We start from the raw sequence: 27,830 nt of genomic DNA on the forward strand, positions 1-27,830 counted from the left end.
TCTTCAAGATGTGCTCGGCTGGATTTCGTTCTTTACCTCGGTGTACGTGTGGTTCTTTGAAGTCTCCTTTGAAATGGTTAAAATGTCATACCGGTTTCCTTATTAAGGAATGCAATAAAATCATTGATGTGTTTTCTTTTCGATATTTTACGAGAGGCACGGTTTTCACCTTTTAACATGTATCTCTTAACATCAGGCGCGTACTCTGCTAAGTCCTTCTCCAGACACTTTATGTGTTCATTTAGTAAACAGAACACGGTCTTAGATGCCCCGTGCTGTTTTCAGGGCTTTATAAGTGTTAAGCAGTTTGGTCCTCACGGTAGCCCTGCTCCGTGTACACTTCGCTCCAGCCACCATTCGCTCTTCGTCCCAAACCGAGCCTCCGAATTCTGCCCAAAGTTGCGTCGTCACTCAGTGTCTGGGCCGGGAGGCGGGGTGCGGGTCTGTGTGAGTGCGAGGCCTTCCTGTGGACACTGGGGTTCCCGTCACGTGAACTTCGGGGAGGGCTACGCGACGAGGAAGGGGCCCAAACTTTGCCTTGTGGGAAGCGGCAGCTTCCTTCAAAGAGCAAAACGACTCGGTCGACGGAGGGGAGGGGCTGTGAGGGATGGCTTCTGTGGGAGCCCCCGGCCTTGAAGGGACCCGCAGCGCACCTGGGTGGCCACCCATGGCTCTGACAGCACAGGGGCCCCCACCCCATGCGACCGAGCCCCCTGCTAGGGTTCCACCTGAAATGTCGGTCTGCTCTCTGCCTTAAAGGCCCTCTTCCTTCTCAGAACATACATCCTAGTTGTTTGGTTTTTTTTTTTTTTAGACTGTGGTACAAACTTCGAGTTCTGAAATGAACGAGTCCTGGAGAGGTGAGGCGCATCATGGTGACGGCAGTTAACGATGCCGTATTATGTACGTGAAAGTTGCATCACAAGAAGAGAAAGTTTGATGATGTGGGCTTGTGACTGCACACAAAGTTCATTTCTTTAATCCGCCTTCCCCCCCCCCCCCCCACCGATTCAAGTTGGTTTTGCCCAGATAGGAGCACTGTGACTCACCTGCTTCTTTTCCCCGCCCTGTTCCATTAATCATTAAGCCTTAGGATGTAAGATGAACTGAGTAAGATCAATGGAGCCTCTTTGGGCTTCATTTTAGCCTTAGATGTGTTTCAGCCCTAGGCCCACTGAGGAGGAATGACAACCCCACTGGCCCCAGGACCAGACCGGATGGGGCCACGGCCGAGTCCAGATCGGGACAATCATCAGTTACCTCATCCACCTCCAACTGTCCAGTCGGTAGCTCTCACGACCTAAAATCCCTCAGTTTCTAGGGTTGCCGATTTTTCCCTATCTGTACCCCGAGATACGTGGGGAGCCAGGCCTGTGAGCGGCAGCTTGCCTCTGTCCCTGGGACTTGAGGCTCTCTCACAAAACTTTCTTTGCAGCAAAAACCTGCATGTAGCTCTTCATTGGCCGAGACACACACAGGCAGACGGACCCCTTTTGGTCCCGACAGCAAAGTGATGGATGTTGACTAAGCTTACCGTGGTGATCATTTTGTGACATATCCATGTATCTTTATGTTGTGTACCCGGAAGCAATACAATGTCATATGTCAATCCTAGGCAATTAAAAAATATATATATATATATGGTCACCATGATCATGGGATAGCCAAGGTGACAGTGGGGGGGGAGCAGCATGGTACAGGGAAGAGGGCACAGAAGGAATCTGCTGGCCTTGGGTTCAAGTTCTGGGTCTGCTATTGACTGGGGAGTAAAGTTAGAATCATTGCGAATTAGCATTTAAGTCTCAGTGGAACTAAATAAATGTCTCCACAGGAGAGGACAGTCCTCAGCAACGCCTGGGAGCGGGAGGGGTCCACAGGGGTCCAAAGGTGAGAAGAGCAGGAGTGGGAAGAGTGGGAGGTGGAGGAACCGGAGAGGAAATTGTTTTTGAATCAGCTGAAAAGATGGTTTAATGGTTTAATTGCAGGTGCTGTTGCTCAAGTTGAATCCTGCAGCCTGTGGCTGGAGACCGGAGGCCTAAACCAAGTTCAGGAAGCAACTCCGTGGCCTGATAATGACCTGTGACTGGCAGCCCAGCCCGGCCCGCCCTCCGGCTTCCTTTGCCTTATAAGGAAGGTCAGCATTGCAAAGCTGTTCTGCCTTGATTTCTACAAGCAGTTCCGTGAAGCAGCCGGGTCCTGAGAGAGAGATTGAGAGAGATGGCTGGGGATTCGGTCTTGCTGGCTGCGGTCTCTGTGCTCTCTGCCTTTCAGCAAAGTAAGAGGTGTGGGGAGAGAGAGAGAGAGAGAGAGAGAGGGAGAGAGAAGGAGATGGAGAGCGCGAGTGAGCGAGCATGTGTGCGAGCATGTGCGTGTGCACGCGTGTGGCAGGCAGAGGGAGGGCGGTCCGGTTTTGGGGTTTCGTTCTTACTTGCTGGCGGCCTCATGTGCTCTGAAGAGCATCGTCTGCTCAGGGCCTTCAGCGCTTCCTTCCTGGGGGACAGGCAGAGGTGTGGACTGTTCCAGGGGTCATCTCTCCCCACGTGGACTGTCTGAGCCCAGCGAGTCTGTGTCACCTGTGGTTACGGTACAGCCCAGTTTGAAGCCCATGGGAAGTGCACTCACCTGGGGGACGTGGCCTGTGACTATCAATTACGAGTATGCCAGAGGTAACCTTGGACCACTGGCTTGTGAGCTCTGGCCGTAATTTCTTGAACCTTGATCTCTTAATGAACGCGTTGTCTCAAATACACTGCCCATGGCAGGGATGATACCAGGTTTAGTCAGAAAAGCCTCCTGCAGAAGTGCGAGCTTCAGATTAAGTGATTAATTCTGAATTTTGAAGCGCCTTCCCACTAGGCTTACCCAGTACCCCAACTGCCCGGTGTAATGGAGGGCTTTTTCTCCTCCACGGGGATCCCATCTGCGCGGTTCATATTCTCTTCCCCGCGAACCGGGGGAGAGGGCGTGAGCGCGGGCGGGCAAGCCGGCTTCCCAGGCGCACGCGCGTTTCCCGCTCCAAGGCCCCTGGGCCGGGTGGGAGACGGGGCAGGGCCGTGGGCGGCGCGGCAGCCGGAGCACGGAGCGCCGCAGCTCAGGGCTCTCTCCGCCTGCCACAGCCCCCGCGTGTCCGCTCGCCCGCCTGCTTCGTGCCTTCGTGACCACGCCGCACCCCGAGACACGTTTCGTGGCTCGAGTCACAGTCTTCTCAGGATGCCGATCGCCATTGAAGAAGCCGTTCGGGCTGGAGCGCGCCTGGCCGGCTCCTGGGTTACCCCGACCTGCGCAGACGGGCTCGCTGCCTGCGTGCGGCCTGGTCGGGCCACGGCAGAGAGCAAGGAGCAGGTGCACAGACGCCCCCCGGAGCCTTCGTCATTGGCACAGGCGGGCTGTCGTTTGCTGGCGGGTGCAGGGGGCGGTGTGAGCTGCAGCCGGAAGGTCCGGCAGCTGAGTGACACAGGTGACATGGGGAAGGGAAGAGCCTGGGCCGGTCAGTGGTGGGTGGTGGCGAACGGGAAATGTCTAATGATGGGTGGAGGAGAGAAAGAGAGAGAGACAGCTGCCGAGCTGGCATTAAGAACCAGACTTCGCTGCTTCTGCAAAAGCCTGGCGTTTCCTGAGGCAGGGCACCGTGGGCCTCCGGTTTCCAGGACCACCTTGTGTCTGTCCAGTCCAGCCTCTTGCCATTTGAGGGCCCTGGCCAGGGTAGCGTGTCCGTCAGTGTCCTCATCACAGAGGGGAAAGCAGGACTCTGGGCGGGGAATGCCCACCAGGGCGCCTGGCCCGGGGCTGTGCTCAGGTCAGCCCCGTTCTCCCTGCTTCCCTCCAGGGAGGAGCTTCTCCTGGCTTGAGAGTCGCCACAGGGTGGAGAATCCCAGCCGTGCTGCGGGCGGGGATCATGGGGTCCTCTGTTCGCTCTCCCCGGCACACGTGTCCCTCTGGAGAAAGCCAGGGCGAGAGGAAGGACAGGCAAAGCAGAAGGGGACGGTTCTCAAGTCGCTTTCAAGCAACTCGTAAGAAGGGAAACGAGCCTGAAGCTCTCCAGCAGAAGTGGTGAAGCGGCCTTTCCGCCCTCACCCCTTGGCCCCATGGTAGCCCCCCGTCTGTCTCAGGACCTGCCGAAGCCTGGCCGGGCAGGGGGGGGCGGTGTTCACCCCGCTCTGCCGAAGCGCATCGTCACAGGGGCCGCCAGGTGCGAGGCGCAGCACAGCCCCTGGGGGGAGGGCGCTGGCAGGGCCTCCAGTGCCTCAGGCTCCCTTCCCACGCTCTAGGCTCCTGCCCCACCGCGGACCGGAGCCGAGGAGCACGCGCCTTTCACCCCTGCTGTCTTCTGGATGGAATCGCGAAGCCTGACCAAGGGCTTTCCCCAGGGCCGCGGCGTGTGCTGGGAGGAGGGTCCACGGTGGCCAGACCCCAGCGTCCCCCTCAGGAGACAGAGCTCCTTTTGTTTGTTTGTTTGGCTCGAGCTGGCCCCGGGAACCACCGGCCTCTTCAGATGTACGCTGCCGAGAAAGGGTGTAGCCCAGGGTTGGAAATAGCGCCCAGTCCCACCCTTTTCCAATCTTCCCTCTACTCTCTCGGGCTTCAGTAACAAACTGCCGGTTTCGAATGAGAAAGAGTCCAGTCTGAAGCAGGTACACACTTTAGATGTTCAGCTCCTGCTTTTAAGTCCTAAACAACAGTTCGTTTGTCGCCGAGGGGAATGGGGAGGGAAAAGGAAGGGACCTTGTACCACAGCCCTCACGAAACCAGCTTCCACATTCACCGACTGCCTGTGAGAGGGGAGAAGGTAGCATCGTGTTTCGGGAGGAGACACGTCACCCGAATGCTGTATCGTGATGAGAGATCGAAGCTACAGACTTGGTGTGGAGAAGGAAACTATTTTGAAAACGTTAGCCAGTAGGGAATGGATACCGAGGCACTAACATAAGTGAGGCTGGAGCAGTGTTGGTGAGAACCGGTGAGGAACGGAAACCAGGAGGGGCCATCGGGAGGGACACGAAGGGTCCCAGAAGTGAACTGTGGGGTCAGCGCAGGGAGATGAGGGATTGAGAGCAGCCGACGGAGGAGAAAATGCGGGTCTGCAAGCGGCAGAGCTTCACAGGGCTAATCGTGAGATGCAAGGGGGTGTGATAATCGAATGCACCTGCATACAGCAAATGAAGGAGAACAAAGCCATAATCATTGTGCAATAGGGAAACTGAGTCAGGCGGGGGTGCCCTTGTCCCTCCGAGTTTTCTTATGACCCTCCTTTCTGGCACTCCTCATCTCTAGGCGACCACTGGTCTGTTTTATGTTGCTGTAGATTCACTTGCGTTTTTGAGAATTGTACATGAATGGCATGTTACGGGGGCAGTTCTGTTTGATCTTGCTTCTTTCATTCGGCGTAATTATCTAAAGATTCATCCATGTTTCATGTAATAGTTTGTTTCTTTTTCCTGTTGCGTGGTATCCTGTTGTACGGATAGATACATACACCACGATTTGTTTATCCACCCACTTGTCGATAGATATCTCTGTTAGTCAGGCTTCTCCGGAGAAAAAGAATCAGTAGGCTGTATAGATATCCGCACACACAGGTTTATTAGGAAATTTGCTCAGGCAGTGGTGGAGGCTGGCAAGTCTGAACTTAGCAGGGTGGGTGGGACGGCTGGAAATTCCAGCAGGGTTTGATGTTGCAGTCTTGAGTCTGAAGGCAGAGTGGAGGCAGAATTCCTCCCGCTTTGAGGACCTCGGTCTTTTTTCTTAAGGCCTTCAACTGATTGGATGAGGCCCACCCACATGAAGGAGGATAATCTGCTTTCCTCAAAGTCTACTGATCTAAATGTTAATCACGTCTGAAAACATGATCCTCACGGCAACATTTAGACCCATGTCTGACTAAACAACTGAGCCCTGTATCCTACCCGAGTTGACATTTAAAATGAACTGTCACAGAGTTGTCCCTAAATTTTGGCCATAAAGCTGCTGTGAACATTTGCGTACATGTCTTCGTATGGACATCCGCTCTCATTTATCTTGAGGAAATACCCGGAGTGGAATGACCGAACTATATGGTCATGTAAGTCTAAGTGAAAAATCTCTTCCAAATGGTTTTTTAAAAAATGATTGTGCCCTTTCCCATCAGCGGTGGATGAGGGTTCCAGTCACGCTTGTTCTCGCCTGTCTTTCTTTATTAATTGGTATGGCCTGTCTTTTAGACATCAATTTTAGACATTTTAATAGGTACGTAGTATCTAACTGTGGTTTAAAATTGTATTTTACTAATGAATAATGATGTGGCAGATTTTAACATTGATGCCTCTTTGCTTGCAGGTTATTTTGCTTTTCAGGTAGGACAGGCAAGACTAAAATACAAAGTGGTACCTCCAGCTGTCTCCGGGTCACCAGAGTTTGACAGAATTTTCCGTGCACAGTAAGTAACGCTCCTCTCACCTTCGGGGATCTGGGTCGGCCACATCCACACAGCTCTGATTCGGGGGAAGGTGTGCAGAGAGGAGATAACCTTTCCTCCCGCCCGAGACCCTTCTCATGAGCCTCGAAGCTTGATTCACCCAGTGCGTGAAGTCTCTACCCACCCATTTTGCAGATCCAGAGGGTACGATTTTAGGAGGTACCGCTCTGCATCTCTAGGCATGGAAGTCTAGTCAGAGAGCCCTCTGAGAGGTCAGTAGCCTCAAGTCGGATTAGTTATGCTATCGATTTTCTATCTTTTCTATCTTTATTTCCTCCTCTCTACTTCAAAACAGAGGTGGGTCAGTATTATCGTCTGCCCGTGACCCTTTCCTCAAATCAGAAACCTGTAAGAACTTGAGCGAGCTTGCACTGAACATGTATTTGTAGTGGTTTCGATCATCTTGTACTTCTTGCCTTTCCAGACCCACATAGAATGTTCCCCCATAACCACCGCAACTTTGCCTGCTGCAAGACACTTTGTATCTTATTTCCACAACAAAGCGCTTCTAAAAACGTGGCACGTGTCACCATTTATGCTACGTCGCTCGGCTCTCGTGTTAATACTTTGGGATTTTTCATCTGTGTTCATGCGTGAGGTTGGCCTATTGTTTTCCTTTCTTGTAATGGTCCTGTCCCATTTTGATGTCAAGATTATACTGGTGTCAAGAACGATTTGAGAATTACTTTCCCGGAGCATTTAAATAAGGTTGGAAGAGTGCGCTCCTTCAAAGGAGGAAATTCCACATCTTCCCACTTTGTCTTTCATCATCCGAGGACTTCTCGTTAGGGAGAGTTGGGCTTCTGCCAGGATAAATAAGTATACGCACCTAATTTCCTTGTTAGACGTGTTTTGTTTGTTTTGTTTGATTAATCATGGCAGGAGAGAGAGGAGGTAAAAAATAATGGCTCATAATTGGGGTGTGCCGGGTGATTTGGAGCCATAAAATACCTTTCGGGGCACAGCGGTAGCTGTCCTGGGTTCTCTCTGAAAGATAAATGGGGATGAGCCTACTCCCTCTCCTGAATTTCTGCTTAGATCGTCCACACACTAGCCCAGTGCTGGCCTTAGAGTCTAAGTTTAGGAAAACTCTGGCCAAATCAGATTAGATTCATTGCTAGTGAAGCCGTTTTGACTTTTGAGGTAGGTAGGGCGGGATCCCTGGATAACCAGTTTATTCCGAAGCCCACTTAGCTACCTCTTCTGGCCTTCAAGAGTAGGCCTCCCAGAGCTCGGCCCATTCCTGAGAGAGAGAGAGAGAGAGAGAGAGAGAGAGAGAGGACGCGCTTTCTTCCCTGGCTCTCCGGGACCGAGGCACCGAGTCCCTTCGGCTTCTCGATGGCCTTGACCGTAGCAGCAGGGCCGCCGCTTGCCCACGCCTTTCTCCTGCCGCTTTGCCCCAAGCACAGCCAAGAAGCCTGATGTTATGGCGAACCCCGTCTTTAAGTGGAACTCGACATCTCGTAGCAACCGCCGCGGGGTCCCCTTGATGACACCCACGTACCCGTTTCCTGTCCGAGGGTCATCTCGCGTTGCATATTCATTTCCCAAGCAGAGATGCTTGTTATAAAGCCTCACCTGCCCGTTGCCAGCCCAGGGCTCTTTCTCCAGAGGCCTCATTCGATTCTTCCTCCTTCCTGCAGGGAGGGCCTTAGAGGGGCTGTCCTAGAATTTTGCGGTATTTTGCCAGAACGCATTTCTTTTTTTAATTGTGAAAATAGCAACTATAATTTCACCAAATGCTGTTCCTCCACGTTATTGCTCAGCTTAGAAACGTCTATCTAGTCTCATTTGGGCCCCTTGATCCCTTTAGATTAAAGGCTTCCATAAATCTAAGAAGTAAATCCAAATCATACATTGATCTTGTTGCAGTCTAAATAATTTCCTCTGATTCTATCCTCCCCAGAAGAGAAGAATAGCTACTGCCCTCACTCTTCCTCATACACTTGGGGGCCATCATTCGGTGTCTTTTATCTTCTGTATTTTGAGGCTAGGTAGCACTAATTCTTTGGCTTTGTTTGTTTGTTTGTTTGTTTTTCAGCCATTAAAAATGTTTGGGTGTTATCTTTAGACTAAAAATTTTCATATTATTTCTAAACCTGGGGCCTAGAAGTATGTGTAGTATTCCAACGACAGCTTCATGGTTCTGGGTAAAGTAGAGGAAATGGCTCGTACTTAACTTCTTGTGAATGGGTTTCTATTTGCTTGATGCTGAATTCTTCAGTTCCTGTTTCAAGATCATGAATCTGAGGACTCTTTAGTAATAGCATCCTCTTCTTACTCTAGTAAAGTTCTGTAATAAATTTTTTTGGGGGCCATTTCACTAGCTTTTTGTAGTCATTTTGAATTCTAATTCTGAAATTTAGAAACGAAAACTAGTGACATTAATGCATATCTAAAAACTATGGAGAAAAAAAATTTACAAAGAGAGTACTTTTTCAAATATTCTGCAACACTAGGATTAGTACAAACGTATTCTTTATAAATATTGTGTAGTAAGTGCAGAAAAGTTAAATAAAAGAAACGGTAGACACATATTTTTCTTTTAAGTGTACCCATCTTAGACTTTCATTGAAAGCACAAGACGTACTTATCCACTGAGTTCTAAACAGTTGGGGACGGGCTTTAAATGATGAGTTCTTTAAACTCCAGTATCCTGCTCCACTGACCATCTGTATTAGTCAGTTCGGGCTGCTATAACAAAATACCCCAGATTACAGTCTGGAGGCTGCAAGTCTGGGATCAAGGTTTTGGCCGATTCGATTTCTGGGGAGAGCTTTCTTGGCTTGCAATGTCCTCATGTGGCCTTCCCCTTGTGCACGTGTGCATGGGGTGGCGGGGGAGGGGGGTGAGTCTAATGGGTTTCAGAGAACTTCTTGCAGTTTCTTCTGACAAGACATCAATCCTGTTGGATCAGGGCCCCACCCTCCTGCCCTTCTTTATCCTTAATTAATTCCTTACTCCAAATAGAGCCACTTTGGGTGTTAAGACTTCAACGTGTAAGTTTTGGGGAGGACGCAAACGTTCGGTCGCCGGCTTCTGTCGCACAAGCTGAGCACCGTTCAGGTAGTCGGGAAGAGAGGCAGCTGGCACTTGGATGAGCTGCGAGCCTCGCGCCCTCACCTGCTCGTCGCATTCCTTGTCAGAAGCACCGCTGCGGAGGGCTGGTTAGGGCCATACCCTCCTGCCAGCAGCAGCTGCCCCCCTAAGGGTTACTTGACGAGGAGCAGTTTAGACAGATACGAGTCTATAGAAAGATTAACTCCAGCGACTCTCATCCCTAAGACTTTTCTGAGCCTATTAACCTGTCGCTCTGACCCCACCCCCCCAAGCCAGTTTAATAATCCAGAAGACTTCCCAGAGCCCACAGCCAGCAGACCGAGTCTGGGGCATCTGTTAATAGGGCGAGTAGCTCATGGCAGCGTGCGGCCCACTGCTTGAGAAAATAGTCACAGAACCAAAGGAGAAAAACAAGCAAACAGCCCGAAAGAGGAAAGCCTCCTCAGAAGCCTCCTTTAAGTCGCCTGGTCTGTTTTTGACTTTCCGAAAGATGTCTTTTTATGGTCATGGCACTGGAAATGCTCTATGGCCGGCTGGGTTTTCCTCATTGGCATGTGGTTCAGATTTCCTGTGAACAAGATTATTATGAACAAAGCTTCCTGTTGTACATTCATTAGAAACCCATGTGCCACATGGCCACAATATCCAGAAGCGTTTTAAGCCAGGGGCCTCACAAATGATATTCGCCCTGAGTGGGTGAACTAAGTGATCTGCTGGCAGGGATGGGAGGGTGAAGGAAATCCTGGAGCTGCTATTTATATCTATCCTTAAATTTCCATCCTTTAATTTCTACTTCGTGAACATTTTATAACGTGCACGATAGTCTTTTCCAGTCAATCGCATTCGCTGTGCTAGGAGGTCAACCTGATGTTCCCAGTGGTGTCACGCAATGGAAGCTGACATCTTGCTCATGTCAGGCCCGCCTTGGGTGTCCCTTGTTGGGTGGGGCTTCTGCATGGTCACTTAGAGGCCTCCGTCTGCAGGGTCCGTCCCCATCCAGGTCCTCAGAGTTGTCTCCGTTCAGTCGGCGAGGCGGGCGGGGGCCAGGGCACCAGCCACCGCTCGGCACCGGCCTCACCCCGCCTGCTGCCAGCTCGCGCCTCTGCCACAGCGGGCCGTGCATATATTTTTACGAGGGCCATATCACCGCGAGGGCTATGCAGTCAAAAACTGGAGCCCAGTGTTTGACAAACTGTCAGAATTGAGACTTCCCTCCCACAGATTGATTCTTTTTTTTTTTTTTTCCCCAAAACGAGGTGAACTTTGCAGCACACTTAATGACTGAGCCAGGGTCCTGACGGTGCCCAGTTTGGGGTTCCCCGGGCTCCCCAGGAGCTGAGACGGGAGCTGGGACGGGGGCCGTCTCCGCAGGCTCCATCAGACCCGCTCGTCCCTGTTGCCTGGCCTCTCTCGGCTTTGGCGCTCGGAGTTCTGTGTCCTAGGAAAACCCTCCGTTCCAGGCCAGCCAGGACTGCTTACCAGGGACTGTCCTGGTTTGAAAACGGGAGGTCCCGTGTTCTGGAAGACTTCTCGGTCAGGGGCGAGTGAACCGGGATGGTCGGTCCCCCTCCTGTTCTTCCAGCAAAGACTCTTTTTGTTAACGCGCCTGGCGTAGAGTTTGAGGCTCTTGGCATCTCCCTAATCTTTGTATGGGACGTTTACATATCAGAAGAGAACTGGATTATTGTGCAAAGAGGGTTCTAACTTCCAACCAGCAAATGAGGAGACAGACTCGGTTTCCCTTGGCGTGGACGCGTGGGAAAGGGGGGTCCACCGGGGGTCGTGATCAGTGGGGGCCCCTCCTCCCATGGGAAAGGGACCCAGCTCAGCTGCTGCCCGCTGTTCCTGCCCCATCTGGAGATTTCCCCCGAGGATCTCCTATAACGACAGAATGTATCTGCCGTCTCGTCCCAAAGAGCCCAAGATTATTCTCCTTTCGGTTTTCATGTAATGCCACTGTAATTGTCACCGATAGGTTTGTAAGGACACATTTTCAGAATTTGGTTCCCTCGAATCAGACGGCGTCTGTCGACAGCTTACTGCCCATGCACTGCCCTGGGGCACATCCAGGCGTGGACCACTCAGCCGTGGTGGTCGAAGGGCACAGTCGCATGCTGGAGGGGGTGGCGGAGGTCATGATGAGCAGGTAGGATGGGATTCTAGGTCTTTTAAGGCCAAGCGACACCAGGTGTTCTCAGCAGGCAGCTGCAGAGAAGATGGTCAGCCAGGAGCAGCGCCCCAGGCCTGGCTGCCGGGGAGCCATTTTCAGTCTCCGAAAGATGAGAGCAAGAGGTGGACGAAGCCTCATTTCAGAGGGCCTACGGCTTAAGGCGGTCAGCAAAAGGGGGGCCAGGAGCAAAGTGCAGCCAGTACGGCTGGGGCCTGGGGTCAGGATGAGACCGGCAGTGACTAAGTGCTTGTAGGGGACAAAGGGACTCGTTTCTTTGGGAAGGAGGGCACAGAGATATGAGGCTAGATTGGCAAATACTCCTGGCTTTGCCGTCCGAGAGCACTCACATCCTTGCCTGCATCTCAATGGCGCCTTACAGCTCTTGCTCACCCAGGACTTCACCGTCCCCCTCACCCCCCACACCCCCATCTTCTCCATCACTTCCTGAGCACCAGGGGGTCTGTGCAGGGACCCAGCCTGGTAGCAGGCTGAGGGAGGGGAGCGTGCCTTGCTGGAGGCCTCCCCTAAACCTTGTGGGTCTCGGGGATGTGCACCCTGCTATCGTTCAAACCTAGGTGTTTTGGGGGCCCAACCCTCGGATGGAAGTCTTACAAGTTGGGGTGCTTGATGTGTGGTCCTCGGAAAAAAGCTGGGTGTTGAGGGGTCCCTCGGATTGCATGGTGCTGTGCGGGGCTTGGTGTTAATGGCGAGAGTGTGTCTGAGCCTTTTCTTAGGTGTGGGTCTTTCCTCTTTCGCCCTATGGGTAGGAGTCACTCCGCTGGTTTCTGGATTTTCAGGACTTGCTCTTCCCTGCGCCTCAGAGGAGGGGTGTTCAGGCACCTCCTGTCTCGCCACCTTGGTTGCAAAAACAAAACGAAACAAAAAACTTACTTTGAATAAGGAAAAAAAAAATCACTCCTCATCTTCAAGAACCAGTATCAACTCAAGCTCTCAGGCTTCTTTAAGGAAGCATGTGGGATTGGTGAGACCCTGCACGCTAGAGACCTTACAAATTACATCAAAGTTCTTCCTGGCTGTGATGCTGGCAGCAGAGAACGCAGCCAGCCTGGACGAGATCGCTGTGCGGAGCAGCACAGGAAGGAAGAAGAATGTAATTCATCTTTTTTCCCTTTGCTAGGTGCAGATGCATTAATTATAGTTCCCAGAGAACTCTTCCCTTTTGCTTAAAATAGCATCAAATTTTCTGTCCAAGTCTTCCATGAATAGAGGCAATTTGAGTTGACATTAGCACAGAGCTTTGGGGTCTGGAGATGACACAGTCTGCCTTTGATTCTCGGTGAGGCTTCAGTCAGCTGGGGCTCTCAGGCCTCAGTTTGTCCTCTGTAAAATGGGAAGGAAACATGCTCATTCCTGTACTCTGGGAGGTTTTAGGGAAATGATTTAAAGACCGTTTCTTGATGTGCCGAGTAGCTCAAGTGGAAGGCAATGGATGTGAGGGAATTCGGGAGGAGAAATCCGTTAATACAACTTGAGTTATTTTCTGGGTTCTTTGGATAAGATACAGAATGATTTTTAGGCTCAGAATTGTGACCATCTCAAGGCCCGTCATCTGGAAAAAGAGCTACGATTCACTTCTACTCCTGGCAACTTATACGTAGGAGAGTGATTTCTTGGCCTTGCTCTGAGAGCTGAACAATGCGTGAATCCCAACTCAAAAACCTCATTTTACATGTGAGGATCATTTACACTCTTTATGTAAATTATTACATTATTTTTGTAAGAAGAGATTGGACATTTTACCTCTAGATGAAAACTCGAACTTTGGCGGAAGGTTTCTTATCGAATAACCATGTCTTTATTTTTTCCTGCAGACAAAACTGTGTGGAGTTTTACCCCATATTCCTGATCACTTTGTGGATGGCTGGTTGGTATTTCAACCAAGGTAGTTTTATTTTTATTCTTTATTTTATTTTATTTTCTATTTAATATATATTGTAAAATTTATTTATTTTTATGGTGACATCAGTCAACGAAATCTGATGTTTTAGCTGTACATTTTAACAGTAAGGCACGTGTTCACCTCCCATAGTTACATTTCTTTCTGTCACCACATATTTGACCCCTTTTACCCCGTCTACCTTCCCCCTGCCCCCTCCCCGCTACGCCCTGGTTCAACCAAGGTAATTTTAAAATACAGCCGCCTCTGTTCTAAAGAGGACCGTGGTTCTGAAAACTAGTAAGGAGCAGACAAGCAGCCACACCTCTAGGATCCTGGAAATGGCTTTAAACAAAATGAGCAGTGTCTGTGTGCATCAGATAGCACCGTGCTGCAGATAGGCTAACGTTGGCTTCGTTCTAATTTAATTCAGTAATTACTTTTAAAACTTGGAATAAGCTGTATGTTGTGCACTCCGGGATGAAAATGACACAAAATTTGTTTTCAGTAATAATCCTCTAAATTCTAATTTATCTGTAGAAGAGAATACAGAACTAACAATTCGCCCTAATTATTACAGCTAATATTTACTGAGCACTCACTATGTACCAGGTACTGTTTTTACGTTTTATACATGTATGAACTCATGTATAGGGTTTAAAGGATTAAAAACCTTCCTTTGGGAAGGAATCAATTCCTGCTTTTCAGATGAAGAAACTGAAATACAGGGAGGTTAAGCAGTTTGTTCAACTTAGCATTCACCAATGTAAGGGAAGATGAGCTTTCAAGTACAGAGCAGGGTCTCTTGGTGTTTGACCCAACAAACCAGTCCCTTTCTTTCCTTGGGAGTTCCCAAGGGTATAGTGCTATCGTAGATAACAACTCCACAAACATGCACTTTAAGCATTTTTTTTCAATTACAGTTGACATTAAATATCATTTTATGTTAGTTTCAGGTGTACAGCATAGTGGTTAGACATTTATGTAAATAAGGAAGTGACCTCTCTATCAGTCGAGTACCCACCTGGCACTAGACATAGTTATTACAGTATTATCGACTGTGTTCCCTGTGCTGTTCTTCACATCCCCGCGACTGTTTTATAACTGCCGTTTTGTACTACTTAACCCCATCGCCTTTCCCACCCTACACACACGCCCTTTCTGTACGACTGGGGTATCTTTGCAGAGCCGAGGGCTTTACCTAAGCTCCGCCTGCCGTTTTCATAGAGGGGTCAGACCAGAGCCAGCTACCTTAGTTGGAGAAATTCAGTCCCTTTGGCTTTCTGATAACTCTCATCGCCTCGTTTGGGTTTGACCTTGGATTACTAAGATTTAAATAAACCCAAATCCAGCTGCTTTCAGAGGCAGGCAGCCCTACGATCTTTTCGTTGTAATTTTTACTATCACCTGAGGAATTTAAAATAAAATGACCTTTAGGGAGAGACGACTTAACTTCATTCCAGCTCACATTTTTGTCCCTTACGGGTACAAATGAAGGATGTCGTTCCTTGTCAGGCGAGACCACAGTAACAACCAGTAAGCAAAGTGCCTTTTGACCCCAGGACGCTGCCATCCCACCTTTTGGCTTTCACCGTAAGGGGGTGACTGCCCGTCCGGAAGGGACTTCTCGGGTATCCCCTTGTCATCATTTTCTCTCCGTTGCCTCTCATCCGAAGTGAGTCGCCTGCTAACTGCCCCTGCATCGTTCTCGCTGGCCTGTGGGAGGAATTCATCAGATCAGGAGTTTCAAACCTGTAGCGTGCTCAGAGTCTCTCCCCTTCCCCAGGTGGCAGGTGACCACCCCGCACCCCTTCTTCTCCAGCTCCGTGCTCGGCTCTCCCTTCTCATCCTTGAGGTCCCCAAGCACATGTCATCCGCTCGGAGGGGCCTCCGCTCCCCCCTTTGGAAAGGCGCCTCCGCCAGTTCCCACGGTCTCGTCCTCTCTCTCTCCTTTGCCACACTTTCTTTTTTTCCCTTTCTGAGTGTGTTTTTCCTTTCTTTCTGTTTGTTTGAAACAAGGGGTTTCTCGTTTTTATTTTTCAATTCCGGTTGACATTCAGCATGATTTCACGTTCGTTTCAGGCGCACAGCGTAGTGGTCCGACGTTTACATCGGCCACGAAGCAGTCCTCCGGTCAGTCTGCGCCCGCTGGCTGGCACCGTGCAGGGTCGTTGCGACATTCCTGCCCACGCTGTGCTTTCCTAGTGTCCTTTGCTGCACCTGCGGGTCTGTGATGCTCTTCTCGTTTCTCGCTTTGCTGATGAACTTCACGGAGGCAGGCGCTTGCATCTGTTTTGCTGCTAACCTCAGTCCTTAGAGTCATACCTGGTATGCAGTGGAAACTAAAGAAAATGTTTGTCGCCTAACAACATAATGATTTTAATTCTATCCAGCACGTCAGAGCCTCTCAGATAAGACTCCAAGTGCGGATAAAAGGGCTCTGGCCGTTTGCATCCGTGAGGAAGAGGGAGTTTCCTCACGTAGGGAAGATATTGATATTTTCCTTTGGACAGGATGGCAGAACATCATGCCACACTTTACATCTCTTTTAGGTAAAACGTGCTGTTAAAGAAATCCATAAATCCTAAGTGTCCCATTCCGTGAGTGTTGACAAGTGTACACACCTGGGTGACCCAAATTTCTATGAAGATATAAAACATACCCTTCCCAGTCAACTGAGCAAATGCTCACAAAACACTGTTCTGATTTTTTCAGAGGCAAACGCCGTTATGATGTTTTGGGGTCATAGTTTAGCTTTGCTCGTTCTAGAACTTTCCATAGTTGGACCCATACAGAATGTACTCTTGTGCGTGCTTCATGCACTCAGCCAAACGTGTTTGCGATTCACCGTGTTGTTGTCAGTATCTGTTTCTTTTCATTACCGAGTTATTTTCCATTATGTGATTATCACACGTGGGTTATCCATTCTCCCGTTGATAGACTCCTGGGCTGTCTCTAGTTTTTGGCCAGGATAAATAAAAAAGCGCAACGAACATTCTGTACTAGTCTTTTTATGGACATGTGCTTTCATTTCTCTTGGGAAAATACATAGGAATGGAATTGCTGGGTCAAAAGTATGTTTAGTTTTATAAGAAAGTACCAGAATTTTTCCCAAAGTGGCTGTACTGCTCTGCAGTCCCACCAATAATATATGAGGATTCACTAACATTTTGTGTTGTCGGTCTTTTTAAATTTTAGACATTTTGGTGCATGTGCAGAGTGCTGTTATCTCATTGTGGTTTTAAATCATGGTTTGCTGATATTGAATGATATTGAATAGTGTGGAAACTTTTTCATGTGTTTATTGGTACATTCGCGTATCTTCCTGTGTGAATTGTCTATTCGAACGTCTTGCCCATTTAAAAAATTAAGTTATTTTCTTTTATTATTGAACTCTCAGAGTTCTCTCTATATTTTGGACACAAGTCTTTCTGAGAGTTATATGTGTTTTCTCAGTTTTTATATTACATTTTGGAGACTGCTATCAAATTCTTTATCTTCTCTTTTTTCTTTATAGTTTTCGCTGCCTGTCTGGGTCTGGTGTATATATATGGGCGTTACCAGTATTTCTGGGGATATTCAGAAGAGGCTAAAAAAAGGTAAGGAGAACTCAAGAATTGCCTTTTTTTGCCAAAAGGTAGTGAGATGGAGTCTGAGTTAGTTTCCTGCTCCTGAGGATGTTAATAGCACCGATGGTCTTGATGACAAAAGTGACCCCTGTCGCCTTACCCTGCCTCCCACCTCACCGTGCACGGACTTCGGGAGGCTTGGCCTCAGGCAAGGGTAAGAGTGTGCACCGGGCGTGTGCTCTATGGCCATCACGCTTGAAATCATTGCAAAGATTTTGCACGATATCCAAAAACCTCCCAAGGAAATACTCGTGCCCAGCCAGTTAACCTCTGTGGCCGGCATCCCCTTTAATCTGTGTGATGCATCGACATTTTCAAGTGACAAAAACATGGACGTTCCGGGCAGTGCCAATGGTGAGCAGGCTGCCCCAGGATGCCTCGCCGTCTCACTGTGCGGCCTTTTCTGCCTTCTCTACTTCATACCCGCCCTGCAGGATACCTGGTTTCTTGTTGAGTCTGGGGATTTTGGCCTTGCTGGCTGTCCTAGGCTCCCTGGGGATTGCAAACAGCTTTCTGGATGAATACCTGGACCTCAGTATTGCCAAGAAGCACTTCTAGCTTCCTGCCTCCCTTTGCTCGAATGTTTGCAGAAGATGTTTCAACTCTGAAGGTTAACCATATGGTATCACTTGTCCACCTAAAAAAATAAATAAATGAATGAATGAATAGAAGCCCGCATCTCGTGTTTCTTGAAACGGCTTTGTAGCGATACATGCTTTCGAGAATGCGTTTCCTGTTCGTTTAAGAACTGAGTTTGCTCCGAGGGGCTCGGTCGCTATCATGCCAGGAAGCACGCTGAGCTGTGGTCTTAGATGCGCGTGGCCAAGCCGTGGCTGCTCGTGCGGGGAGCAGGCGGCCTGACCCGAGCGTGGGGCTTTCTGTGGACCACTGCCATCACCTTCCTCTGAGACTGTTTCTCTCTTGATGGAAAGTTCCAGGCAGATGCTGATAAGGCATCAGAGCCCACTTCATTGGTGGCAGGAAAGCCACAGTTGGCTGCACGTGGGGGAAGTTAGGCAGACACACAGAGTAAGTAGCCAGAGAAGAGAGGCGTCCACTAATAGCAGAAGATAAATCTAGCTGTGAAATGGACTTTATAAAGACAAAAGGAGTAAGAAAAGGGTATCATTTTCAAGGCACCATGCAGAGACCTCTGCTAAGTGGATGTTCTTGCCCCCGGCAGGGAAGGAGGGTCGTGGTCCCTGCTGGGGGTCCTGGGCTGGGGTCTGATGCCCTTCCGGCATCACCTGGGGTGTGCGGCCAGTGCCTATTGTGACCCTACGTACAGTCACCATCTGGCACAATTGCAAATGACCTTTCTTCACTTTATCTGTAAAACGGAAATGAGTCCACATCGCCGTCCTCAGGAACTTTGGAAAAATGGAATTACGAGCATATATAACCCATTCTGACATCATGAACTCAGCTGTCAGTTTTTTTCGAACAAAGTTGGCCAGCCTTGAATCAGGTGTGGACTACTCAAGAAGCTGTTTTGTGGATACAAAGGAAGTCACAAAGGCTACGAATAATGGACAAAGAAATAAGAGCACCAGCGTTTCCAGAATAGGAGTGGAGAAACGCCACGGCCTCTTGCATCCCAAATACCAGTGCTAAGTATCCCAAAGAATGCTGAGGACACACTGGTCTGGCACGGGGGTATCTGGACCCAAGCCCCATTCCCCCGACTGTGGCCGTTAGTCTTTGGACGAGGCACCTCGTCAGCTGCGTGGTGAAGGCCCAGCGCCAGGCAGGGCTGACTCTGCTCTCCCGCTTGCCGGCTGGGCGCCCACAGCACCCGCAGTTGTCTGCCTCAGCGTTCTCTAAGTAAAATGGGGCCAATCTTAACGCTAGGATTCTACGGTCTCTTAACTTCTTAGTGTTCTGATCAGTGTTGGTGGCTTGTGACATTTTAATTATTTTATACACTGAAGACAAGCAAGTGAGTGAAAATTTTCGGCCCTGAAGCATAATTACTGCATAATCATATCCTTAGGAAGTGGGGGGAGGAAAAATCACAACTCTCTAAATCTTACAAAATTGATCATTTTGAGACAAATTCTGCAGTTTAGATGGTTGTATCTGGATATCAAAGCTTTGTGTTTTCAAACATCTTCTTTTTCCACATGTTTAACCAAACTGTGTTGTGTGTGTGTGTGTGTATGTGTGTATGTGTGTATGTTTATAGTTCACATCTTTAATGTATCTAAACTGGAACTTTTTAGAAATTATTTTCTTTATTCTAATTCCATTGTCACCAAGGCAACCAACCTCTTGATCATTTTAATTCCTGCGGATTTGGCTACAGAGAGCAAATGCTCTGGCTGGAGGGACGTGAATTTCTAATCCGTGCGACAGTTACATACACATTTTCCGTATTTAGTAAATTGACTGATTTTATTTTTAGAGATCAAATTCATTGCCTCAAAAAGTCAATGTTATAAAGAAAGGAACGGAGAACTTTCCTGTGTTAAGAGAGTCTTGGCAACGTGGGACCCTCCATGAAGCCCTGGTTAGGACACAGCGGCCTTGGAAGACATCCGGGAGACAATCAGGACAGTACGGATGCCGAGTGAGAATTAGAAGACATTAGGGAATTAATGTGAACTATGTTAGATGCAATAATGGTACCATGGTTAGGGCAGAGAATGCCCTAATTCTTGGGGACTACATACTGAGAGGTGGCTGGAGTGTGCATATCTTAACTGTGAGACAGTTCTGCAAAACAGGTGTGTGAAGCTCACATGGCAAAATGTTAACAATTATTAATCGAGTCGATAAGTATCTATAGTTATTCATTGTACCATTTGCCCCCACCCCCACCCCGCCATTTTTCTGATTGAGAATGTTCACAAAAAAGTTTAAAAATCTAAGTGACGTTAAAACCTAAAACGAGGTTCTCGGTAGCTCTGAGGATTGTTTATGTTGAGTGCCGTCTGCGTCATTTGAGGTCTGGGGCATCCGTAGAGCCACCGCATTATTCCTGGACCCGCAGCTGTCCCGGGTGTGGCCGGGGACACTCGATCCCCAAGTGCGTGAATGCCGCCGAAATCACCTCCGCCTGTCGCACGAAACGAGACGGGCGTCTAAGCGGCTCGGCCAGAGGACACCAGCATGGACATCGAACGTCCTTAGAACGTAAACGAAAAAGAAGAGGCGGCGAGAGAAGACCGGAGAGAACGGTCCAGAGGGAAAGCGAGGAAGCGTCAGAGGACGTGGACGGATGGCGTGAGCGAGCGGCCCTGCTCTCCCCCCGGGGAGTTCTCCTCCTCGCTCTTTGTTCCTTGTAGGGTTGGAGGAAGGCGTGGTGTGGCCCACGACAGCCATGAATAAGGAAACACATCAGGTAATTTGTTTCCCACCTTTTTTTTTCTCCAGACACAGATACAGTCTTCCTTGAATAACTGGAAGTAGAAATGGTGCATTTAATGCTTCTGGACGTTCCTTAATTTTTAGCAACAACATACGTTTTTCTTGCCGGGGCAGATGCCTGCTGGCTTCCTGGATAGATGTCAGTCCTCCTCTTCTCGCCACCCACTTACTGGGCTGCGGTTTTCTAAAGGTCAATATGATTGTGTATGAGAAATTGATTTAAAGGAGAAATGCATTCCATTCCTCCAGTGCAGAACACATTTTCGTGGACATACAAATGTGTGGTTTAAATGCGTTCGGACGAGGCGCGCCCAGCTCTTCTCAGAGCTTCGTGGTTTCTCTCCCGCTGCCCGTCAGCCCACACCCCCCTCCAGAATCAGTTCACTTTTCCATCTCTACCAGGTAACATGAGTATTAAGCCCGAATCACTGGGACAGAGGTGAGTGTCATACGATGTCATCTGCCCGTCCGTCTGGGAACACAGCCCACCATGGGGAGGGCTGGTCTCGTCGTCCACGGTCAAGTTCATGCTGTCTCTTCGTTTGTGTATGTTAAAAATAGTGTTTGTTTTGGGTCTATTTTCGACTCCCCTAAAATGGAAAGTCTTAGGTCAGGTCTTCCAGGAGAGGAAGGGGTGGAGTCACGTGTGTGTGAATTGTTACCGAAGGCCCAAGGCCCCCCCAGGACTGGAAACAGAAAGGGAGCCGGGAACCAGGGTGGAGACGGTTGCAAGCAGCCCAGCCTCCGCCCGATCTGGGGGAGCGCTGCACAGAAATGCTCTCAGGGTGTGTCCAGGGGGTTCACTGCTGCACCGGAGAGGAAGGAAGCTTCTTAGCACTTCAACTCTGTGGGTGGGAGCAGCGTAAGCCAGGTTCGGCTCTGCTGGGCCGGCAGAAGTAAGGCAAACTGTGTGTGTGTGCGCGCGTGTGTGTGTGCGTGCGGCGCTGACAGTGTGCTGATAGTATACGATAGTGCAAGACCCTTTTGTCTTCTCCTTAATATGTTCCTTGAGTTTCCACCTTTTTTTTTTTTTTTAATACAAATTTTGCTATCAGTTTTCAAAGGCCTCGGAATGAACCAGGTGGATGCGAATTGTTACCGTGTCGAATCTACCAATGCTACTGCCGGGGGCATGGCACAGGGAAGAGAGGAAAGCCAACTCGGAGAGGAACGCCCCAAAGTCCAAGGTAGAACATTGTGGTTGTGGGGCTGAATTTAAAAAGGCTGTGATTGATTGATCGATCTCTACTGTTCCATACATGTTTAAATAACGGTATCAAAAACTTGAGACAACTGCAGTTAATCATGTAAAACCCAGGCACAACATACCTGTTTAATTAAGGTTCGGGATCCAGTGGCAGTCCAGAAATAAACGAAACTTTAGGTCGATTCAGATAACTTTTTATTTTTATTTTTTTCTTTAAAAGTGGTATGTCAACATCACTTCGTTTCTACATTTCAGAGGTCTGTACATTTTTAAAAGGAAATAAGCAATGCTCAATGTACAAAGTAAAAACAGAAAACTAGAAAAATCTGAATAAAATGGAGCAAGTTGCCATAGGTCATACAGTACAAATTAGTAATTAGATGTCATCTGAAGTGCAATACCACTGCTGTGACGATGAGTTAAGGAATGAAATAAAAATACTCTATTTTAAACAAACAGTATATATATATTTATATGTATATATTTTTTTACAGATAGTAGACCCAGTGATATCTGCAGTATTGTAAAAACTTATTTACAAATAACTTTTTTTTAGACATTACATATACATCAGCACCGTAGTAAAAACAGAAACGAAACAAAACGACCTTATTAAAATCTCCCTCTCTATTTAGTTGGTCCCAGGACTCGGCATGTGGAGGAAGCTTTTGGGCTAATGGAGCCTCACCGCCACCAGCCGTCTCCAGCTTCTCATCATTGCTTATATATTTCCTGTACCTTTCAGAAAAAGGTAAGCATGGATTCTGTGTCTTCTCGTTTGCTTACTGTATTTTGTTTGTTTGTTTTTTGGTTTTCATCTGGTTCCGTTCAACAGCTTCCCACACAGGGAGTTCACTGTCCCTCCCAACACCACCTCTTCCCAGACAGTGCGTGGCCCCTGGGCTCTTCCCCACCTGGCCGCCTCTGTCTCCATCCTGCCCTTTGCTGAGCAGACCCATCACCCTGGTACCTGGCAAGCAAGTCAAGTGAAGTGTTGGCCTGCCTGCTGCCTCTTTACATCCTCTGCCCCCAGCTTTCTATCCGAGCCGTCCTTCTCGAGACCTTCCTCCGGGTGCAGCCGGTCCAGGTGTCCATGGCGCCCAGCCCGGGCTCTGGTGTGGGAGCTGCTTGCGACTGCACAGAAGGGAGCCAGCCGTTCGGACGAAAGCACGCGCCCCTCTCACTCGCTTAGGGCAGTGATGATGCCACGTGGCTTCCAACACGCGACAGGTAAGTCCTTGCAAATAAGAGACGAGCCTTGTGATCCCGGAGGTTGTGGATCCCTTCCCACAGACTTCAGTTAGGGCAGAGTTCAGTGACTTACAAAGAAAGCAACTGTACAGGTCTTTTGAAGTGGATTACTTTGCCCATATGAAAGGAACCATATCTTCCTCCTCCCTTTTATTATCCAAATGCAGAAGGTGGAGCAATGGATTTTTCCGTGCCTTGCCTCTCCAGGGGTTCAGATTTGTCTTTCTGGTGAGCAGGGATTAAGGGCAAGGCCGAGTTTAGAGCATCACCCCCTGGGATTGTCCCAAGGGGAGCCCAAGTCGGCGAGCTCCAGGCCGGGCCTCCTTGGGCACAGGGAAGTATCGGATGCGGCCTGCGCAGTTCCAGGCGGAGACTGACCATTCACTCGACTCTGCACGTGGGCCGGGGAGGAGAACGCCGCTGTCCCCTTTGCTTGTCAGGCACTGTCCGAAGCCGTCTTGCACTTATTTCGATGCTGCCCAGGCTCCCTAAAGACGACAGCTTCATTTCTTTTTGGATAGTCGGTGAGCTGCAAGGGCACTGGGGTGAACACAAGGAAGGGCAGGGGCAGGGCTGGGCAGAAAGGCGGCCGCACCGGCCGGCACAGAGCCCCGGCCAGCGTCTCCCCACCCCGTCTGGGGCGTGGGAAGTAGATGGGAACTGCCTCGATGTGTCACTATCGTATGGGGCTCCCAGCGGGCTCGAGCCCAACCCCAACCACCCGGAGTGCTGGCCACCACGGCGCGGCAGAGGGCTGCCCCCAGGCCGGGCCTCCCTCCCAGCCCACCTGGCTCTCCTTGTGAGGCAGCCGAAAGCCAGCCTCTGGGAGTTCCGAGGGTCCTCGAGGGGCGGGAGACAGGCCTGCGGGACCCGAGGCGGCGTCCCCGTGCCTGCCCTCCACGCGCTGCGGCCGGTCTCGAGGCCTGGCGTCTGTCTCCTTGCGGCTGGAGCTCGGGGCGTTTCTGACCTGAGCGACCGCCCAGCAGCCTCTGCGGGGCTCTCCCTGGCCCGCGTCTGTCTCTTGTGTCTCCAAAGCTGCAGTCTTCACACCGGGGGGCCAGGCGGCCACGGAGCGCGCCGAGCAGGGGACCCAGGCGTCTTCCTCTCTTGCAGCTGGGATCCGCACCGGCGTCTCGGCGTCTCGTCTCGACTGCTGCGTGAAAATCAGGTGAAGTGAGGGCCCGCGGGGCTGTGGATCGGCACCGGGATCTTCCGCCGTCAGCCAGCTGCAGTTTTGCTCAGTTTACGTGGGTCAAAAAAACAAAAAAAACGAGGATGGATCCACATCCCGTTTCTTTCTCACGTTTTACGCTTTCACCACCAGCGTCGTGGCTCTTGGGGCCCCTCCTGACTAGGGGTTTCCAAACAATTCGTCGAGCTCCTGCATCCATTCGTCCCCCGGCCCACCTTTGATGATGGAGTCCACGAGGTCAGCACTGTCTGAGAGGCCAGGGAAGGAAGCCCCGGCCGCCTCGCCACTGTAACTGTATGCCATGTCCTGAGGGGCGTTCCGCTCATAGGCTTGGCTCTGGCCGCTCGGGGCAAAGCCGCCACTGGGCATCGGCTGCTGTGCCGGGGGCTGGCCGAATGCAGGCAGACCGGGGACGCCCTGGCCTAGGCCAGACATGACCATCGGCCTGGCCTGGCTGGTCCCTTGCTGGCCCGGAAGGGGCGGCACCATCTGCCGACCCATGGCAGCCGGGTTGAGGGTTCTCACCGCGCCGGTGTTCGCGTCCACGACCTGGCTCAGTCCCTGTGGGAAGTGTTGCTTGGTCAGCCTCGGCTGGCCGGCTTGAAGTGGGTAGCTGGCGCCGTTGTTGAACGAACCCAGTTCTCCACTAGTCCTCCCGGGCATCCCCTGCAAGCTCCTCTGCTGCCAGCTCTGGGCTCCCTGCTGGACCGTGCCCATGATGCTCTGCAGCCGGGGCGGGCCCTGGGGCCGCGGCAAGGCCTGGCCCACCGGCCCCTTCCTGGGCTGATGCTGCTGGGTCATGGCCGAGTTCACCAGCATGCTCTGACCGAACCCGCTCACCATCCCGACCCCTTGGCCGGAGGCGGGCTGCCTCGGCCCCGGGGCCGGGTTGTGTGTGATGCTCATGCCACTTTGGTTTGGGTGCTGCAACATTTGGGTCATTCCCGTGCTCACGTTATACATCCCGGGTTGGCTGGTCGGCGTGGTACTGTACGGGGCCAGTCCCATCTCCGACTGCGCAGCGGCCGGGGCCATCGTCCCCGGGTTCTGCGCGGGCCCCAGCCCCATCATGCCCGTGTTCTGTGCCATCAGCCGTGACGTCCGCATGTTCTGGAGGGTCACCTGGTTTCTCGCGGCGGCGATGTCCTGCGGAGAACCTGCGGGGAGAAAAGGACACACACGGCTCACTCCTCTCGGTCAGCAGTGCACGGGGACGGGGCGCTGGGACCCTCCATGCGAGCCGCAGAGCTCTTCTACGTGGAAGGATCTGCTCTGATCGCAAATCCGTGAGAAAAACAATCATTATTTTTCTGCTTGCAACGCGTGCTGATTGCGCCCTTCGGTATCTTCCAAACGTTTCACAAAGATGAACGTTAGAGTCACCGAAATCCCCACCCTCCAGAGATGACTCCTGACTATCATTCACATATAAATAGATACACACACACACACACAGTGGGATAATACTGTACATGCGCTTTTGTAGTTGACTTTTTCAGTTGATTACCCTGATATTATTTTTGTTGACATTATTTTGTTGATATTATTTTGTGGACAGAAGCAAACTGTTTCTCACTTTTCTCGTTACGATGCCATCCTCAGCCAATTAGATAGCATTTTCCTCGGAGGTGAGAGGGAATTCCCCTTCTGGGCTAAATGAAGAAGAAACGGCCATCGCCGTGCATGTTCTATTTGTAGAGTAGAACACGGGATAGTGGAGAATACTATCGGTAAAGACCATGACACTCATTTCCCCTAAGACTTGAGTAGGATTTGAGAGGTTAAAGGCCATTGCTCCTGCTAAGGAGCTATTTTGACAGATGTGGCATTTTCTGGACCTACCCTGTAGATTTCCACATGCTCCGGATCCTCTGAATCGTAACATGTCAGTGCAAACTGGCCAGCTTCCTGAGCCAGAAAGAGAAATTATCCTGCGACTTGCTACTAGGCAGTGAACTTATGGATCTCTCCAGCAAAGGCCACTCCTCGAAACTGGCAATGACTGCGCTTCTCAGCAGATCGCTAACAAGAGTTTTGGTCATACTCTGACCAACTTTTAAACAGCATCACCGTGTCAAGTCTCTCCGCTCTCATTAGGCATTTGAGTGACTCTTCCTTTTCGTGTTCCCAGGAATTCGCTACACCGGCCAGGAGAATAGAGATGTCACTCTGAGGACCCCAGCCAAGGCCGTAAAGGACTGGGAGGTGCATGGATTTTTCTACGTCCCCGCTAATGATTAAGTCTGTGAGTCAAAGAAAAATAGTCCTTTTCCTGGACACTTAAAAAAGACGCGGCATGGGAGCCAATCGATATTATAAGCAAATCTGATCCTCCCTGGAACCGAGATGAAAAACCAGATGAGAAGAGTGTAACCTTGTTAAGCCTGGCACCTTGGCAGATGACCGAAGTGTGTTTTTGTCTCCCTGATGGGGGTATTGATTTCTGGGCAGCAAATATGTCTCCATCTATTATTTCTCTCTTTAAGAAAGAAAATTACGGGAATTTTGATTATGACTTAAGTTTTTGAGGCTTGAGATCAATATCGTGATGCCCTGAAAAATGAAATGGTTACTGTGGGGGAAAATATGAAGACCTGGGGGGTGAGCCCTGGAAACGGTCTCTTTTTTTTGTTTGTTTGTTTTAAGCTTAATTATATCTAAACGATTTTTTGAAAAAAAAAAAACCCGCTAAATACTGGATGGCAGTATATAGTGCAACTTGTGATCCTGTTATGAAGTTTTATGACCTTAACGACTAAATTCGTATTGACTGCATGGCCAATCTGATCAACTGTGCTGAAATGGGTTATCGAGTTGTTTATTTAAATATTTAAGGGGAAAATATTGCTGACTCAGAGATTGATCAGCTAGACCCACATTATACAAATAGGCTGATGGGCTGCTTGATAGAAACAGATAAAAAGATTCTAATATTTTGGACATTTTTGTTGTGCTTAAAAGGGACACACTGAGGAACTGGATGTAAGTTTTTGAATGAGAAATTGGCTTCTTTATTAAGACAGCAGAAATGCTGCCATACCTTTTAAGAGGTATTAAAGGATTAATCCAAGGCAACCTTTATTTTTACTTAGTGTAAATGTCTGCACTATTTAAGTGTAAATCTTATGAGAAGAAAAAGGACATTTTAAAATCAGCACCGTATTTTTGGCCTAAGAAAAACAAAAAAGGTTTTATTTAGTTTCATGCCTTCAGTAATTTTAAATATACAAAGGAAAAAAAATAATTTGCGTTCAAAGAAATAACCTTTCTTTATCTGATTACTCCATATGTTAAACAACGGACTACTTTTTCTTCTTTTTTTAAAGTTTTGTTTAAAACAGATAGTATTAGGAGGCACTGTAGTCAAATTAATTTTCTTGTCTACTGGTTAACACCACAATGTCCAAGAAAATCTTCCATGTTCAAAAAGAGATGATAATATGCAATTTTTTTTTCCTAAAAGGATCTATGTTCTGTCTTCATTCACAAAATGCCTGTGTGCATGAAATATAAGCATTTCCTCATAGGTATGTAAAATCACCCAGAGGCATGGAACTCAATAAAATATAGTCACTAAAACCTCTGAGTTGTGTGGTGTGAGATA

General features: G+C 49.5%; 2 protein-coding genes across 8 annotated transcripts in view; one reads left to right on the plus strand and one right to left on the minus strand.

Annotated features, from left to right (window-relative positions):
* Positions 1 to 2,142: 2,142 nt before the first annotated feature.
* Positions 2,143 to 27,809, plus strand: MGST2 (microsomal glutathione S-transferase 2). Of its 7 annotated transcripts, XR_004954853.1 has the most exons (7): positions 2,143 to 2,275; positions 6,313 to 6,412; positions 13,514 to 13,584; positions 17,096 to 17,177; positions 21,632 to 21,763; positions 22,419 to 25,512; positions 26,358 to 27,809. XR_004954853.1 is itself a non-coding variant. In XM_016154037.2 (5 exons), the coding sequence occupies exons 1-5, from the start codon at positions 2,218 to 2,220 to the stop codon at positions 17,763 to 17,765; spliced, it is 435 nt and encodes a 144-aa protein (XP_016009523.1). In that variant the 5' UTR covers positions 2,143 to 2,217; the 3' UTR covers positions 17,766 to 17,878. The 7 variants fall into 7 exon arrangements, 5 of the variants coding, with proteins under 5 accessions (XP_016009523.1, XP_036089391.1, XP_016009525.1 ...); XR_004954854.1 differs by lacking the exons at positions 2,143 to 2,275; positions 22,419 to 25,512; positions 26,358 to 27,809 and adding exons at positions 2,524 to 2,666; positions 20,200 to 20,550 and having other exon boundaries at positions 21,632 to 21,758; XM_016154037.2 differs by lacking the exons at positions 21,632 to 21,763; positions 22,419 to 25,512; positions 26,358 to 27,809 and adding an exon at positions 17,642 to 17,878.
* The window catches only part of MAML3 (mastermind like transcriptional coactivator 3), a 352,983-nt gene continuing 347,114 nt past the window's right edge, over positions 21,962 to 27,830 (minus strand). Inside the window, exon 5 of the mRNA XM_016154034.2 lies at positions 21,962 to 25,383. Coding sequence (XP_016009520.2) covers positions 24,386 to 25,383 — 998 coding nt within the window. The 3' untranslated portion in view covers positions 21,962 to 24,385. The remainder of the gene's footprint in view (positions 25,384 to 27,830) is intronic.

The sequence above is a fragment of the Rousettus aegyptiacus genome, unplaced genomic scaffold (genome assembly GCF_014176215.1).
Source record: "Rousettus aegyptiacus isolate mRouAeg1 unplaced genomic scaffold, mRouAeg1.p scaffold_m13_p_16, whole genome shotgun sequence".
Lineage (NCBI taxonomy): Eukaryota > Metazoa > Chordata > Mammalia > Chiroptera > Pteropodidae > Rousettus > Rousettus aegyptiacus.

Coding starts and splice junctions, on each gene's coding strand:
- MGST2 (XM_036233498.1), top strand. CDS start 2,606: ATGGGAAGTGCACTCACCTGGGGGACGTGGCCTGTGACTATCAATTAC. Junction 6,413..13,513: donor GACAGAATTTTCCGTGCACA/GTAAGTAACGCT, acceptor TTTTTCCTGCAG/ACAAAACTGTGTGGAGTTTT. Junction 17,178..20,199: donor TCAGAAGAGGCTAAAAAAAG/GTAAGGAGAACT, acceptor CTGGACCCGCAG/CTGTCCCGGGTGTGGCCGGG.